Consider the following 18,016-nt stretch of genomic DNA (forward strand, 5'->3'; position numbering starts at 1 on the left):
TCATGGTAACCATAGTAATGTTCTGGTTCCTTGGTTGTTGTTGTTTCATGTTCGTAACCATAGTAATGTTCTGGTTCCTTGGTTGTTGTTGTTTCATGTTCGTAACCATAGTAATGTTCTGGTTCCTTGGTTGTTGTTGTTTCATGTTTCGTAACCATAGTAATGATCTGGGTCCCTCTCTTGTTGTTTTGTGGTGGTGCGCATAGTAATATTTGGGGTGGTCGGTTGTAGTTGTCGGGTCAAACACGTCTTGGTAACCATTGTACTTGTATTCTGGATAACTTGGTTCATCAGTAGTTGTATGGGGGTAAACATAGTAATGTTCTGTTCTTTTGGTTGTTGTTGTTGTTTCATGGTAACCATAGTAATGTTCTGGTTCCTTGTTGTTGTTGTTTTATGTTCGTTGCCATAGTAATGTTCTGGTTCTTGGTTGTTGTTGTTGTTTCATGGTAACCATAGTAATGTTTCTGGTTCATCAGTTGTTGTTGTTCATGGTAACCATAGTAATGTTCTGGTTCCTTGGTTGTTGTTGTTTTATGTTCGTTGCCATAGTAATGTTCTGGTTCCTTGGGTTGTCGTCTCGTCGTAACCATAGTAATGTTCTGGTTCCTCAGTTGTTGTCCTCGCCGTAAGCCATGTAGATGTTCTGGATTCCTCAGTTGTTGTTGTCTACGTCCGTAACCCATAGTAATTGTTTCTGGGTTCGCTGGTTGTTGTTGTCTCGCCGTAACCATAGGTAAGTTATCTGGTTTCCTCAGTTGTTGTTGTCTCGCCGCTATACCATAGTAATGTTCTGTTCCTCAGTTGGTTGTTTGTATCTCGCTCGTAACCAGTAGTAATGTTCTGGTTCCTCAGTTTGTTGTTGCTCGCCGTACCATAGTAATGTTCTGCGTTCCGTCTAGTTGTGCTTGCCTCGCCTGTAAAACCATAGTCAATGTTCTTGGCTGCGCTCATTGTGCTCTGTCTCGTCGTAACCATAGTATGTTCCGGTTCCTTCAGTTGTGAATTGTCTCAGCCGTAACATAGTAAATGTTCTGGTTCCTCAGTTTGTTGTTGTCTCGCCGTAACCATAGTAAATGTTCTGCGTTCCTTCAGTTGTATGTTGTCGTTCGCCGTCAAACCATAGTAATGTTTCTGGTTCCTCATTGTTGTTCTGTCTCGCCGGTAACCATAGTTAATGTTCTGGCTTCTCAGTTTGTTGTGTCTCGCCCGTAACATAGTAATGTTCTGGTTCTCAGTTGTTGTTTGTTCGCCGAACCATAGTAATGTTACTGCGTCCTCAGTTTGTCTTCTGGTACAATGAGAATTTGTCATTTTCTCGCCGTAACCATAGTAATGCTTCTGGTTCCTCAGTTTTGTTGTCCTCGCCGTACCATCATGTAATGTTTTGGTCTGCCTACCAGTTGTTGTTGTCGTCGCCGTACCATAGTAATGTTCTGGTTCCTCCATTGTTGTTGTCGTCGCCGTAACAATCCATGATTTCTGGTTCCTTCAGTTGTTGTATTGTCCTCGCCGTAACCTAATTCGTAATGTTTGGTTGCCTAGTTGGTTGTTTGTTCGTCGCTCGCGCTAACCATAGTAAATGCTTCTGGTTCTCAGTTGGTGTGTTGTCTCGCGCGTAACCATAGTAATGTTTCGGGTTCCTGCAGTTGTTTGTTGTCTCGCCGTAACCATTAGAAGTAATGTTCTGGTTCCTCAGGTTGTTGTTGTCTCCGGCCGTAACCATTTTATTGACAACAACAACAACCAAGGAACCAGAACATTACTATGGTTACCATGAGACAACAACAACAACAGAGGAACCAGGTCAATACTACGGCTACCACGACAAAACGACAACCACGATACCTAAACACGATCACTACTTTACCAGATCAACTAAGAAACCACTAACACATGATGAATATGGCCTTGGAATAATTCACCACTATTAGGAGTAATTTATCTATATGTGATGTATCTGACATTCCAATATCGTACTGAATGAAGCACATGACTTATTTATACGTTCATTTGCCTTGACTTTATTACGATCAAATGTGACATACTACACATAATATACACTGCGCAGTGCATTTGTTCAGGACGCAGTGCATTGTGGCAAATATTTATGCTACTGATGAAATTTCGTACTATCAGTGAACCATGCACGTGTATACTATAGGAGTAGATATGCTTATATTTGATGGAACTGGCAATATTATAACTGATTGTTCCTGCACTAAATCTAACAAAAGTTAAATTTGTTAACCATCAGCATGACAAATATTCTACGTTATAGTGTTTTGCGCAGAATATTTAAATTGTAAATACAATATTGTTTGTAAAACACACGTTTACGATCTGACCCGTACCTAATATCTAGTGTATTCGCAATATATCTAATTGTAAGAAATAAATTTATGTATAGAAGTAAAGAACGAGTTATGTTGATATATATGTTCATAGAAAACTGGGGTAATCAAAACTACACACACTCACAGCTGTTGAGGTGTGAGTAAAGATTTAACATATTAACAGACTCAAAGCCCTGAGACAATTCAATATTAGTATACAATATTTATTTCAAGATACAAAAATAATAAATAGACAAGCTACCAGTCAAAAAGTGTTAAGTGCCTTCCCAAGATGGGAGCATTAGGTTGAGAAAATTACAGCTGCTGTTACAAGGGGTAAACATTAGACATTGGTGCACACTTCAGCCAGAAACCTGCGAAATATTTTGGGGAAAAAATTGTGATTGTGAGAGGCGTGAATAGGGGTACCAAGGTGCAGTAATATTAATATGCAGAGTGGTTGTACTATTATGGAAGAAAAATGCAAATCCCGCCACATGATTATAATTGAGATCAATGAGCTAGGGTGGAGGCGACTATTGCAGTTCACATCGTCACTTCCATAACCATTGCAAATGTTTTACGTTTTTGCTACACAATGACATAAGATTACACCGTGTGCATGATGGCAAAGTTAGTGCCAGCATTGAGAAAAAAACAAGCATTTAGAATTGATTCCGAAAGAATCGCAAACAAGGGGCGATTTGTTAATGATGTGGATCCTGCATTGATCCACGACTCCAGGTTCCCTTCCATATACCTCTGCATTCAGACTATTGAGTGGTGCCGCTCCGCATGCGCTTTCGTGGCTTTCGTCTTTTCGTCTGCCATTTGCAGAATTCTCGGTGTGGTCTCAATGACCTTGACAAGAAGGTCGTCAATGTAGTCTTCAAGGGCATGTACCAGCTTAGCTTTCTTTTCAATGGTGGACCACTGGTGGCACACGATCTTTAACAGCTCCTGAGTGACACAAATAACAAAATGACAAGGGGATGAACGATATAAAGATGTTAAATGCAGGAATAATGCAGGGCAGATTCTGCATTATATCTTCATAATCCTCACTATATTCTGGTTCACAGCTTACTTGAATTTTGAAGGCTCCATTCTTAGCCATACTACCATACTTTATGTATTTAATAAAACTATAGAGCCCTCTATATTCGAAGCAGGAGTTTTCATTGATTTCTACTATACTATATATGATAGACAAACCTGTTATTCTAGTGATGCATCTCGTTGCTAGATGCCAATTTTTACTAACAAAAATTACACACAGAGCCTCTCCAATGTTGCACAATTTCTTCGTTCACGATCTAAAACCACAGATCTACAATGATTCTGGTCAATTGTTCTCATTTCGAGAATCGAAGGTAAAAATTTCAAGCACCTCTCTCCCCATATTGGCGTAAGTCGATATAATCTCATCTGGTATTAGTGGCACCGCTTGCTCTTGCTGAAAGTGTGCAAACGCGTTGGTATGCGTGACATCTGGTGCATCAACCAACCTCAGAACTTCTTCAGAATCGCTACTAGATGCCGAACATAGTGAATGTCGCCTGGCACCTACAAACAATAAATTGCCAATTCGCATATCGTCGGACAACTACAGATGATTAACAACCTGTGCTGCACGGATTCTTTGCCACAACCTTACGCTCGCTGCCTGTGAGCGCATAAGTTGTGAGCGTAATCCACGCTAACTCAGAAAACCAACCTCAAACGAGCTCTTAGCAAGTACGACCTGTGTTTAGCCACACTTACATTGCATATAAAACAGATTAGACTTTTATTCCATCAGTCATGCGTGACAGGAGGAGGATAGAAAATGTTAGCAGCACATGTTTATGGATTGCGGAGCACAAAGTAACAGCTGGCAATTGATCAGAGCTAATCTGCTATTCTTGTTATCCCTAATACAGAGGCAATTGAGCAGCTAAGCTCCCGCCTGTGCAGATGTGATAAGAGTAGAATGGAAATTTATCGAGTCAAGCCATATAGTCTTCAAGGAGAAGCCAATCTTTCACTAAAGAAGAGCCAGTGGCGCAACGGATAACGCGTCTGACTACGGATCAGAAGATTCCAGGTTCAAATCCTGGCTGGCTCATACATTTTTCCCCTTACAGACATTTTCCTTGTTTTAGAATTGGTCTATTTTACAACAGAGTTTTACACCATCCCATTACTCCGAAAATATATGGCTATGGCGATCTCGCATCTAACACAAAATCTGTAAATGCAAAAACATGAGACTGTAAGAAATAATGATTGCAACCAAAACAATACCAGCTTCCACCAGAGTGCGTAAGCGTTCTCTTCTTGGTTTCACTTGGCAAGACTGGGGATCTTGTCGACGGCCATCTTTGCTAACGTTCCTGTTCATAAATGTCACGTCTCCTACAGACCCACAGCGACCGACTCCTGCAAAAACACGATTTGAGAAGCAGGCCATGAAAGAACAGACACCCATGAAGATCCCCTCAACTATGTTCGTTTACAGAAAGTTAATGTTGAAGCACATGTTGGCAAAATTCTGCCCAGTGCTGACTGGTTGGACGGTGCAGCTATCACCTACCTCTGGCGTAACAAGGTTCTCCCGGAAAGCCGACTATGGTGGCCCTGCGACCACGGTCCGATAGGTCAGAGTTGTGCCTCTCTAGCGACTTGGATTTTGCCGACTTCAAGCGCGTCAGGTCGAGCAGCGACATCCTGTGCTCGCTCACTCTCCGCCTAATGATGTCCGGCTGCTACTCCGCCGTGAAAAACAATAAAACCCACAGATATCATCGATGGGATCACGTCGAATTGTTTGGTGACTGAAACCCTTAGCCAGCCTATTGCAAACCATGGGGGTCCTGGTACCATGCACTCTTTTCACGTGAATTTTAAGATCATCGCAAAGGTGAAAATTTGAGAAAAATATCTACAATAACATCAACATGTAACGAAATCTATAAAAAACGAGTGTACAAAATATTGTTAAATAAAAAAGATTAGTATTTGACCTACGATCTTAAGTCGTACTTGAAATGTTTAAATTTTAAATTCTTTTAAATTTAAAAAGAATATATCTATCAGACAAAATCATTAGAAGGTATTTTAAAACAGTTGATTTACCCATTTTGACAGCATGTTTTTTCCTGAGCTGACATTTTTGGTATCCAGACTGATGTCAGATACCACAGGGGGCACCGCTTGCTTGGCTGACTTTTTCTTGATCCACGACTGCAAAAACCAATTCAGCGTCAATCAACTGTAATCAGTAAGTAAAATGTCATCGTGGGCTAATAATTAAATAACTAAATTACGATTCTAAACAACAATAAAAATTTAGTGAACTAGAATCCAAAAGAGGATGAAAATCGATGTAAAAAACATGTGAAAACAAATGTCATAATTATAGTGATTATTAATACACATCTACCTTCTTCCTGAACAGGGAAGATGCATGTCCATCTTCAACCTGTGTGATGACATCATCCTGCACTTCCCGTGCATCATGCACGTTATCATGACTCACTTGTACAGAGGGCGCCGCCCGCCTTGCCAAAGTGTTCAGCTTGTTCCCTGAGTAGGCAAAAAAGAATAAAGTTCAATGATAACAATAAGCTTAATCAATCTTATAGTTAATCGTAATCCCCTCCACGAGGGAACACAGAATGCTTTCAACACATATTCAGGGGCCAAGGTTAATTTACGGAGGCACGGTCCTGAACATTGTGTACAGCCATGGCCAGCTGAATTTATCATTGCATCAGGGCAGGCAACAACCTTCAGCATAATTTCAAATGTCACCTCGCATGGTTGAAATCTGTCGACAAATAGGCAGAAGGAATGTTTGGATACCAAATTGTATTGTTAGCTGTGGGTAGGTATAACCAGAACAGGTATGGATAATTGCATGCCTGCAGCATGGCACGTTAGGTAAACCTCTGCTTGTTTGCGCTGTCACTACTATCATTAAAGAAGCACCGAGTTCAATTAATGCACGACACCATTACATGGGAAAATTTACTCAGCGATTTCTAAACGAGCAGCATCAATTTTCCTACACTCAAAAGTGATTAATCAATAGTAAAACTCGTTTTTTCCAGTACTCTCACCCCAAAACTTCACAAGCAGGAAGGTATGGAGGAAATAATTGGGAGAGAATATTCACTAGTTCTATTATTCTATAAGCAATGCATTTAACTTGAACTGTGATTAAGATATGTACCTAGATGTGACCATGGTCCACCCATGAATCGGAACGGCTGACAATGCTGACTAATATAATATAATACGAATATATATATATATATATATATATATATATATATATATATATAACATATATAAGCGAACTGCTCACCGACACTGTTGGCGACGTTGAAAATCGAGGAGCCGACTGCTGCGGCCTTCTTCAGCTTGCCTTGCTCGGGAGACGCCTCCGTATGGTTTCTCACGATGCACGTAAGCCGCACCTCCAGCTCCCCGCGGTACTTGCTGTCCTTGTTGTCATGACGACCTCCAAGTTCCACCCACCTGCGTATAACAACCGCGCTAGTGATCACTTCTGGCCGTGAAAAACGTCATCGGTGAGCGATGCGGCCGTGTGACAGCTGATTAATCACAGTTATTATCAAACGGAAAGATTCTATTTACGACGAAAGTGGCGGAAACATATCATGGAATGATGTTATAATATTATAGATGAAATGCTTTTAAAGGACAGTAGGAAGTAACTGCAGAGTCGCGTGTATTTCTACTAACAATCACTGCTACTTATATTCAAACCTTTTCCACAATAGATTGATTACTACTAAAATAGACAACTCCCGCGTCCCACTGTATTCGCGCTCTACGTGCAGTTGCAAACGAACTCCACAGGCAGACACAAGTATAGCGCACTGACACCATCAGCCACAATCACCCCAGGGCGCATTCACATGTTCAAGCCCAGATGACCTAGAAAAACCTGCATTTGCATCATGGGGGGTGGGGGACTATTTTGATGCTAGGGGCTTGTACTGCCACAGCAATTTGGCAGTACCTACAACACGTTTTACACACAGACACATACACATACGCAGACTTGAATGCACATACACATGCTGACACATACAGCCTTGTACAGATTTTCGCTTGATCTGTTAGCCACGAAGGTTGGCAACCACTATTGGGCCATTGTGCAATTTGGCACTCGGGTGAGTGAAAGCTGGAATTGTAAAAACACAAGGTGTTACGCCACAATCGTATCATCAGGCCAACACTGCACCATATATTACTGTGTATCAGTTCTCGTGTAGATGCTGTGCCACTCACTTCCCCACCTTCTCACTTATTCCCTCATTCACCCACTCTCACTCACTCACTCACTCAACCACCCAAACCCACACACCTACCCAATCGCTTACTCAGTCACTCACTCACCGACTCACCCATCCAAACCCAAACACCCACCCAATCGCTCATGCCTCCCTCTCTCTCACTCACGCACTATCTCATCTCTCTACTACTGCTACTGCTACTGCTACTGCTACTACTACTACTACCACTGGCGCCCACAGGTCTTAAGAAAGTAGAAGCACAGAAGGATAAAATCCTCTGATAATAAAAAGCAAGCGCCGTAGGCGCGCTGCATGCTAGGGGGGTCTGGGGGCATGCCCCCCGTGGGAATTTTTGAATGGTAGACGTATGGAAATGCAATCTGGTGAGTCTTGCGAGAGAGATTTAGGAACAAAATTTTTTAACCCAAAATTTACTGGAAGCACTGTGCTTTCCGTCAGTTGCTGTACTGACTTCCAGTGCTTCTATGCTTCTATGCGGGCGCCACTGACTACTACTACTACTACTACTAGCAGTTGCTCCTACTACTGCTGCTGCTGTTGCTCCTCCTACTGTTGTTGTTGTTGTTGTTGTTGTTGTTGACAGTTGCTGTTGTTGTTGTTTGTGTTATACGCAATAACAACTTCACTATTTTGACTCGGTATGAATACAGATTTAATTAAATAATATGATATACAGCAGCTATAGTGAATGCTTAAATTCATGAAAAGCACGTAAAAACGAAAATCGTACGTGAGCACTCCTATGTGGGCCCTCCCGTGTTGCTCCTGTGCCACGGTACAGAGTATACACGCACAGCACGCAGATTTTTAACTGCGTAAATCTCCCAAGGCCTTTTCGCGATAAAAATGTAAACGATTATTAAGATTATAAAATCGTTATTTAATTGATTCAATATAAAAAAAGATCCAAAAGATAAAATTGTCAGGAAGCACGACGCCGATCGACGTTATCCATTTTGATAATACATTGATATCTTGGGTCACTGTCGTTCACTGTCATTCACTGTCGTTCACTGTTGCTCACGCTCGTTGCTTTTCCTCCTGCCAGGGAAGTGTCCGTTGAGCTGCGGGACGGACAGTGGCACCACGCATGCGTGCTGTGGAGAAGGGTCGCCGGCCGCTGGGCGATCTACATCGACGGCAGCCTGGTGAAGCAAGGCATCGCGCTGCACCCTAACGGTCGTCTGCGCAGCGGCGGCACGCTCGTTCTCGGACAGGAGCAGGACGTCGTCGGCGGCGGACTCGATCCGACGCAGAGCTTCGTCGGCTCCATCAGCGACCTGAACATCTTCGGGCGGTCCCTGACGGCACACGACGTGGCGACCGTACGCGCAGCCTGCACTAACCGCGGCGACGTGCTCGCCTGGAGCGACATCCTCGCCGACGTCCACGGCAGCGTGGCCGTCATTCGGCCATCTTCGCATCCGTGCACCAACGGAGCGACAAAGACGGATCCCCCAACACTACCGCAGGCGACAACAGCGAAGGCGTCGCCGGAACCTTATCGGACACCACCACCACCAGCCACTGTGAAGTTATCGCGAAGGGGTGGACCATCAGTACTGCCGGCAAATACTGTGAAAATATCGCGAGCGTATCAACCAATACAACCGTCTAGAAGTGCTGCAAGGGCATCGGCTAGTCCTCACCCAAGATATCGAGCAGCAACTACTGGCAACGTGGAGCATGATTACACGCCTGCAGTACATGTAACGCTGCCAGAGCGTTACCACTATTACAGCCATGCGGGAACAACAACAACAACTGAACTGAGGTAACCAAGAAACAATTACTATGGTTCGGCGCAGGCCCAAACACAGACAACTGAGGAACGCAGACCACATTACTATGGTTACGACGAGAAACAACAACTGAGGAACCGAGAAACATTAACTATGGGTTACGCTGACGATCGAGACAACAACAACCAAGGAACGGCGATACATTTATGGTTACGGGCGAGACAAGCAACACATGAGGAACCAGAACAATTACCTTATGGTTACTGGCGCAGCACAAACAAGCAACCAAAGGAACCAGAACATTACTAATGGTTACGGCGAGACAACAACAACGTGAGGAACCAGAACATTACTATGTTACGGCGAGACAACAACAACTGAGGAACCAGAACATTTACTATGGTTACGGCGAGACAACAACAACGAGGAACCAGAACATTACTATGGTTACTGGCGAGACAACAACAACTGAGGAACCAGAACATTACTATGGTTACGCGCGAGACATACAACAACCAAGGAACCAGAAACATTACTATGGTTAGCGAGCGAGACAAACAACAACTGAGGAACCAGAACATTACTATGGTTACGGCGAGACAACAACAACTGAGGAACCAGAACATTACTATGGTTACGGCGAGACAACAACAACTGAGGAACCAGAACATTACTATGGTTACGGGCGAGACAACACACACTGAGGAACCAGAACATTACTATGGTTACGGCGAGACAAACAACAAACCAAGGAACCGAGAACTACTATGGTTACGGCGAGACAACAAACAACTGAGGACCAGAACATTACTTATGGTTACAGGCGAGCAAACAACAACTGAGGAACCAGAACAATTACTATGGTTACGGCGAGACTAAAACAACTGAGGAACCAGAAACTTACTATGGTTACTGGCGGAGAACAACAACAACTGAGGAACCGAAAACGCATACTATGGTTAGGCGAGACCACAAGCAACTGGAGGACAGAACATACTATGGTTACGGCGAGACAACCCAACACCGCACTTGAGGAACCAGAACATTACTATTGTTACGGCGAGACAACAACAACTGATGAACCAGAACATTCATATGGTTAACGGCCGAGACAACAAACAATGAGAACCAGAACATTTACTATTGTTACGGCGAGGACAACAACACTGAGGAACGCAGAACATTACTATGGTTACGCGGCGAGACAACAAACTGAGGAACCAGAACATTGTACTATCGGTATACAGGCGAGACAACAACAACTGAGGTACCAGGAACATTACTGATGGTTAGCGGCGAGACAACACAACAACCTGAGGAACCAGAACATTACTATGGTTAGACCGAGACAACAACAACTGAGAGGAACGAGACATTACTATGGTTAACGGTGACGGAAGATAACAACCAACTGGAGGAACCACGAACAATTACTATGGTTAACGGGCGACGACAACAAAAGCTGAGGAACCAGAATTACTTATGGTTAGCGGCGAGACAACAACAACCATAGGAACCAGGACATTACTGATGGTTACGGCGGAGACACAACAAACTGAGGAACCAGACTTACTATAGTTACGGCGAGACAACAACAACGCAGGAACCAGGAACATTACTAATGGTTCACGGCGAGGACAACAAACAACTGAGGACGGAGAACAATTACTATGGTTACGGCGAGACAACAACAAACTTGGGAAACCAGAACATTTACTATGGTTACGACGGACGACAAACCAAGGACACCAGAACATTTACTATGGCCAAAAAAAACCATAAAACGAATACAAACAAACAACAAGGAAGGAACGCAGAACTTACTATGGTGTACCGATGAAACAAACAACAACTTGATGAAGCCAGAAACTGTTCTATGGTTTACCATGAAACATCAACACATACTAATAGACACGCAGAACATTACTATAGGCAACGAAACATAAAACAAAAACAGAACCAGGAAACCAGATACATTACTATGATGGTACCCATGAAACAAGCAACAACAACCATAAGAACCAGAACATTACTATGTTTACCCGCCATTACAAACTGAGTGAACCACACCAGTTATCCAGAATACACAGATTACACATGGTTGACCAAGACGTGTTTGACTCCGACAAACTACAACCGACCACGCGCCAAAATATTACTGATGGCGCACGAACGCACAAAACAACTAAGAGAGAGGACCAGGATTCATTACTATGGTTACAGAAACATTGAAAAAACAAACAAACCAAGTGAACGCAGAACTATTACTATGGTTACGAACATTGGAAAAACAAACAACAACCCAAGGACCAGAACATACTATGGTACGAAACATGAAACAATACAAACAAAACCAAGGACCAGAAAACGATTACTAATGGTACCATGAGACAACAACCAACAACAGACCCCCGGCAACCAGACGTGCAATATTACGGCTTTACACTATGACAAAATACACCGACAACACGCGATACCTAAACACGATCAACTACTTTACCGAGATCAACTAAGAAACCACTAACCACCTGATGAAATATGGCCTTTGGAATAATTCACCACTATTATGGAGTTAATTTATCTATATGATGATGTAGTCTGAATCTCCAATATCGTACTGAATGAAGACATGACTTATTTAATACGTTCCATTATGTGCCTTGACTTTATTACGATCAAAGATGGACATTACATACACATAATATAATACACTGCGCAGTGCAATTGTGGCAAATATTTATGCTACTGATTTTGAAATTTCCGTACTATTCTAGTTGAACGCATATTTGTGTATACTATATAGGAGTAGAGATTGCTTATATTTGATCGTGAACTGGCAGTATTATACACTGATTGTTCCTGCACTAAATCCTAACACAAAGTAAATTTGTTAACCATCAGGCATGACAACAATATTCTACGTTATAGTGTTTTCGCAGATTTTAAATGTATACCAATATGTTTGTAAAAACACGACGTTTTACGATCTGACGCCGTACGCTAATTCTAGTGTATTCGCAATATATCTAATCTGTACGAAATAGAAATTTTTATTAGAAGGTAAAGAAACGAAGTTATCGTTGATATTATACTGTCATAGAAGAGCTGGGTAAATTCAAAACTAACACACACTCCAGCTGTTTGAGGCTGTGGATGAAAGATTTAACATAAGAACAGAGCTCAAAGCCCTGAGACAATTCAATATTAGTATACAATATTGTTATTTCAATGATACAAAAATAATACATAGACAAGCTACCAGTCAAAAAAGTGTTAAGTGCCTTCCTAATGGAGCGCATTAGGTGAGGGAAAGATTTTACAGCGTGCTGTTAACAAAGGGGTAAACATTAGAGATTTGGTGCACACTTCAGTCAGGAATACGTCCGCGAAATATTTTGGGAGAAAATTGTATTGTGAGAGCGTTGAATGGCGTTACAAGGTGCAGATAATATATTCTAATATCGGGCAGAGTGTGTACTTTATGGGAAGAGAAATTGCAAATGCCCGCCACTATGGAGTTATAATATTGAGATCAATGGGGAGCTAGGGGGTGGAGCGGACTATTGCAGTTTTCACATCGTCACTTCCATAACCATTTGCAAAATGTTTTACGTTTTTGCTGACACGAATATGACATAAGAATTAGCACACCGTGTTGCATGATGGCAAAAAAGTGAGTGCCAAGCATTGAGAAAAAACTAAGCATTAGAATTGGAATTCCAGAAAGAATCCAAACGAAGGGCATAGTATTGTTAATGATGTGGATCCTGGCATTGATTCCACGACTACCAGGTTCCGCTTCCACATATACCTCTGCATTCAGGACTATTGAGTCGGTGGCCGCTCGCGCATGCGCTTTCGTGGCTTTCGCTCTTTTCGTCTGCCCATTTGCAGAATTCTCGGTGTGGTCTCAATGACCTTGATCAAGAAGGTCGTCAATGTATCTGTCAAGGGCATGTACAGCTTAGAGCTTTCTCTTTTCAATTGTTGGAACACTGTGGCAGCACGAATCTTTTAACTGAGCTCCTGAGTGACACAAAGTATAACTAATGACAAGAGGGTGATGAACGATATAAGCAATGGTTAAATGCAAGGCAATAATGGCAGGGCAGAGTCTGGCATTTATATTCTTCATTAATCTCACTATATTTCTGGTTCTACAAGCTTACGTGTGAACTTTCGTGAAGGCTTCCATTCTTAAGCCATAGCTTACCATGTACTTTATGTATTTAATGAAAACTAATAGAGCGCCTGTCTGATATTCGAAGGCTAGTGAGTTTTTCATTTGATTTCTACTATACTATATTATGATATGACATAACCGTCTTGTTCTAGTGCTGCATCTTCGTTGCTACGATGCCAAATTTTTACTATCTAAAAATTACAGCACAAAAAGAGCCTCTCCCATGTTGCACAATCATTTCTTCGTTCACGCTCTAAAAACACAGATCTACAACTGATATCTGGTCTATTGTTCATCATTTTCGAGAATGCGAAATGGTAAATTTCAAGCACGACTGCTCACTGGCGGTTCCTCCCATATTTGTGCGTAAGTCGATTAAGATAATCTATGCTGTATTTAGTGGCACCCCGCTTGCTCTTGGCTGAAGAGTGTGCAATACCGCGTTGGTATGTGCGATGACATCTGGTGCATCAACAAACGCTCAAGAACTTCTTCAGAAATCGCTACTAAGATGATGCGCGAACATAGTTGATGTCCGCCTGGCTACCTACAGACGGCAGCGAAGCGGGGTGAGAGAAGCTACATGTACACACGCGGGACCGTCACGAAGGTCTCGGCGGGGACGAGCCGCGCAGTGCCGATCGTACAGAATCTACAAGAGTTGAGCGCATAGGCCTAGAGGGAATGTGCTGTCGCACGGATAATCCGAGCAACAATAAATTGTCAATTCGCATATCGTCGGACAACTACAGATGATTAACAACCTGTGCTGCACGGATTCTTTGCACAACCTTACGCTCCTGCCTGTGAGCCAGCATAAGTTGTAAGCGTAATCCACCGCTAACTCAGAAAAACCAAGCCTACAACGAGCTCTTAGCAAGTACGACCTGTGTTTAGCCACACTTACATTGGCATATAAAACAGATTAGAACTTTTATTCATCAGTCATGCGTGACAGGAGGAGGATAGAAAATGTTAGCAGCACATGTTTATGGATTGCGAGCACAAAGTAACAGCTGGCAATTGATCAGAGCTAATCTGCTATTCTTGTTATCCTAATACAGAGTGCAAATTGAGCAGCTAAGCTCCCGCCTGTGCAGATGTGATAAGAGTAGAATGGAAATTATCGTAAGTCAAGCCATATAGTCTTCAAGGAGAAGCCAATTCTTCACTAAAAAGAAGGCCAGTGGCGCAACGGATAACGCGGTCTGACTACGGATCAGAAGATTCCAGGTTCCAAAATCCTGGCTGGCTCATACATTTTTCACCTTACAGACATTTTCCTTGTTTTAGAATTGGTCTATTTTACAACAGAGTTTTACACGCCCATTACTCCGAAAATATATGGCTATGGTGATCTCGCATCTAACACAAAATCTGTAAATGCAAAAACATGAGACTGTAAGAAATAATGATTGCAACCAAAACAATACCAGCTTCCACCAGAGTGCGTAAGCGTCTCTTCTTGTTTCACTTGGCAACAACTGGGGATCTTGTCGACGGCCATCTTATGCTAACGTTCCTGTTCATAAATGTCACGTCTCCTACAGACCCACAGCGACCGACATCCTGCAAAAACACGATTTGAGAAGCAGGCCTATGAAAGAACAGACACCCATGAAGATCCCTCAACTATGTTCGTTTACAGAAAGTTAATGTGAAGGCACATGTTGGCAAAATTCTGCCCAGTGCCGACTGGTTGGACGGTGCAGCTATCACCTACCTCTGGCGTAACAAGGTTCTCCCGGAAAGCGACTATGGTGGCCCTGCGACCACGGTCCGATAGGTCAGAGTTGTGCCTCTCTAGCGACTTGGATTTTGCCGACTTCAAGCGGTCAAGGTCGAGCAGGCGACATCCTGGCTCGCGTCACTCTCCGCCTAATGATGTCCGGCTGCTACTCCGCCGTGAAAAACAATAAAACCCACAGATATCATCGATGGGATCACGTCGAATTGTTTGGTGACTGAAACCCTTAGCCAGCCTATTGCAAACCATGGGGCTGGTACCATGCACTCTTTTCACGTGAATTTTAAGATCATCGCCAAAGGTGAAAATTTGAGAAAAATATCTACAATAACATCAACACGTAACGAAATCTATAAAAAACGAGTGTACAAAATATTGTTAAATAAAAAGATTATATTTGACCTAACGATCTTAAGCGTACTTGAAATGTTTAAATTTTAAATTATTTAAATTTAAAAAGAATATATCTATTCAGACAAAATCATTAGAAGGTATTTTAAAACAGTTGATTACCCATTTTGACAGCATGTTTTTTCCTGAGGCTGACATTTTTGGTATCCAGACGTGATGTCAGAATACCAAGGGTGCACCGCTTGCTTGGCTGACTTTTTCTTGATCCACGACTGCAAAAACCAATTCAGCGTCAATTAACTGTAATTAATCAGTGAGTAAAATGTCATCGTGGCTAATAATTAAATAACTAAATTACGATCTTAAACAACAATAAAAATTTAGTGAACTAGATCCAAAAGAGGATGAAAATCGATGTAAAAAACATGTGAAAACAAATGTCATAATTATAGTGATACTAATGCCCAGCTACCTTCTTCCTAAACAGGGAAGATGCATGTCCACTTCAACCTGTGTGATGACATCATCCTGCACTTCGCCGTGCATCATGCACGTTATCATGACTCACTTGTACAGAGGGCGCGCCGCCTTGCCAAAGTGTTCAGCTTGTTCCCTGAGTAGACAAAAAGAATAAAGTTCAATGATAACAATAAGCTTAATCAATCTTATAGTTAATCGTTAATCCCCTCCACGAGGGAACACAGAATGCTTTCAACACATATTCAGGGGCCAAGTTAATTTACGCGAGGCACGGTCCTGAACATTGTGTACAGCCATGGCCAGCTGAATTTATCATTGCATCAGGGCAGGCAACAACCTTCAGCATAATTTCAAATGCTCACCTCGCATGGTTGAAATCTGTGCGAAAATAGGCAGAAGGATATGTTTGGATACCAAATTGTATTGTTAGCTGTGGGTAGGTATAACCAGAACAGGTATGGATAATTGCATGCCTGCGCATGGCACGTTAGGTAAACCTCTGCTTGTTTGCGCTGTCACTACTATCATTAAAGAAGCACCGAGTTCAATTAATGCACGACACCATTACATGGGAAAATTTACTCAGCGATTTCTAAACGAGCAGCATCAATTTTCCTACACTCAAAAGTGATTAATCAATAGTAAAACTCGTTTTTTCCAGTACTCCACCCAAAACTTCACAAGCAGGAAGGTATGGAGGAAATAATTGGGAGAGAATATTCACTAGTTCTATTATTCTATAAGCAATGCATTTAACTTCAACTGTGATTAAGATATGTACCTAGATGTGACCATGGTCCACCCATGAATCGGAACGGCTGACAATGCTGACTAATATAATATAATACGAATATATATATATATATATAACATATATAAGCGAACTGCTCACCGACACTGTTGGCGACGTTGAAAATCGAGAGCCGACTGCTGCGGCCTTCTTCAGCTTGCCTTGCTCGGGAGACGCCTCCGTATGGTTTCTCACGATGCACGTAAGCCGCACCTCCAGCTCCCCGCGGTACTTGCTGTCCTTGTTGTCATGACGACCTCCAAGTTCCACCCACCTGCGTATAACAACCGCGCTAGTGATCACTTCTGGCCGTGAAAAACGTCATCGGTGAGCGATGCGGCCGTGTGACAGCTGATATAATACACAGTATATATCAACGGAAAGATTCTATTTACGACGAAAGTGGCGGAAACATATCATGGAATGATGTTATAATATAGATGAAATGCTTTTAAAGGACAGTAGGAAGTAACTGCAGAGTCGCGTGTATTTCTACTAACAATCACCGCTACTTATATTCAAACCTTTTCCACAATAGATTGATTACTACTAAAATAGACAACTCCCCCGTCCACTGTATTCACGCTCTACGTGCAGTTGCAAACAAACTCCACAGGCAGACACAAGTATAGCGCACTGACACCATCAGCCACAATCACCCCAGGGCGCATTCACATGTTCAAGCCAGATGACCTAGAAAAACCTGCATTTGCATCATGGGGGGTGGGGGACTATTTTGATGCTAGGGGCTTGTACTGCCACAGCAATTTGCAGTACCTACAACACGTTTTACACACAGACACATACACATACGCAGACTTGAATGCACATACACATGCTGACACATACAGCCTTGTACAGATTTTCGCTTGATCTGTTAGCCACGAAGGTTGGCAACCACTATTGGGCCATTGTGCAATTTGGCACTCGGTGAGTGAAAGCTGGAATTGTAAAAACACAAGGTGTTACGCCACAATCGTATCATCAGGCCAACACTGCACCATATATTACTGTGTATCAGTTCTCGTGTAGATGCTGTGCCACTCACTTCCCCACC

The 18,016-nt window shown here is 42.5% G+C and overlaps 3 protein-coding genes, 1 long non-coding RNA gene and 1 other non-coding gene across 8 annotated transcripts in view; 2 read left to right on the forward strand and 3 right to left on the reverse strand.

Moving 5' to 3' along the window:
- LOC106808647 (neuronal pentraxin-1-like) overlaps positions 1–10,104 on the forward strand; it is a 14,937-nt gene extending 4,833 nt beyond the window's left edge. Inside the window, exons 3-4 of one of the 2 annotated variants that reach the window (XM_014811463.1) lie at positions 8,715–9,433; positions 9,698–9,765. In XM_014811463.1, coding sequence (XP_014666949.1) covers positions 8,715–9,433; positions 9,698–9,717 — 739 coding nt within the window. In that variant the 3' untranslated portion in view covers positions 9,718–9,765. Of the gene's footprint in view, positions 1–8,714; positions 9,434–9,697; positions 9,766–9,876 lie in introns of those variants that run through there. The other variant, XM_014811455.1, reaches the window with a different exon arrangement.
- Positions 2,124–7,453, reverse strand: LOC106808638. The gene is made up of 8 exons (XM_014811444.1): positions 7,425–7,453; positions 6,688–6,860; positions 5,761–5,903; positions 5,454–5,561; positions 4,912–5,083; positions 4,623–4,757; positions 3,727–3,902; positions 2,124–3,296 (listed from the first exon to the last, which is right to left on the reverse strand). The coding sequence occupies exons 1-8, from the start codon at positions 7,436–7,438 to the stop codon at positions 3,105–3,107; spliced, it is 1,113 nt and encodes a 370-aa protein (XP_014666930.1). The 5' UTR covers positions 7,439–7,453; the 3' UTR covers positions 2,124–3,104.
- On the forward strand, positions 4,371–4,443 carry Trnar-acg. Its single transcript has one exon. It is a non-coding gene; the product is annotated as a tRNA-Arg (tRNA).
- A 213-nt stretch (positions 10,105–10,317) lies between the features above and the next one.
- Positions 10,318–10,976, reverse strand: LOC106808676. Its single transcript, XR_001393800.1, has 4 exons — positions 10,961–10,976; positions 10,719–10,766; positions 10,438–10,482; positions 10,318–10,340 (listed from the first exon to the last, which is right to left on the reverse strand). It is a non-coding gene; the product is annotated as an uncharacterized LOC106808676 (long non-coding RNA).
- A 5,280-nt stretch (positions 10,977–16,256) lies between these two features.
- Positions 16,257–18,016, reverse strand: part of LOC106808662 (rab11 family-interacting protein 2-like) — a 10,822-nt gene continuing 9,062 nt past the window's right edge. For all 3 annotated transcript variants that reach the window (XM_014811484.1, XM_014811492.1, XM_014811477.1), the window contains 2 exons: positions 17,062–17,233; positions 16,257–16,302 (listed from right to left, as the gene is read on the reverse strand). In XM_014811484.1, coding sequence (XP_014666970.1) covers positions 16,291–16,302; positions 17,062–17,233 — 184 coding nt within the window. In that variant the 3' untranslated portion in view covers positions 16,257–16,290. The remainder of the gene's footprint in view (positions 16,303–17,061; positions 17,234–18,016) is intronic.

This window comes from Priapulus caudatus, unplaced genomic scaffold, assembly GCF_000485595.1.
Source record: "Priapulus caudatus unplaced genomic scaffold, Priapulus_caudatus-5.0.1 Scaffold13, whole genome shotgun sequence".
NCBI classification, from domain to species: domain Eukaryota; kingdom Metazoa; phylum Priapulida; class Priapulimorpha; order Priapulimorphida; family Priapulidae; genus Priapulus; species Priapulus caudatus.

Coding starts and splice junctions, on each gene's coding strand:
- LOC106808638 (XM_014811444.1), bottom strand. Junction 5,904..6,687: donor CAACGTCGCCAACAGTGTCG/GTGAGCAGTTCG, acceptor TTGCCTACTCAG/GGAACAAGCTGAACACTTTG. Junction 5,084..5,453: donor AAAACATGCTGTCAAAATGG/GTAAATCAACTG, acceptor ACGGCGGAGTAG/CAGCCGGACATCATTAGGCG.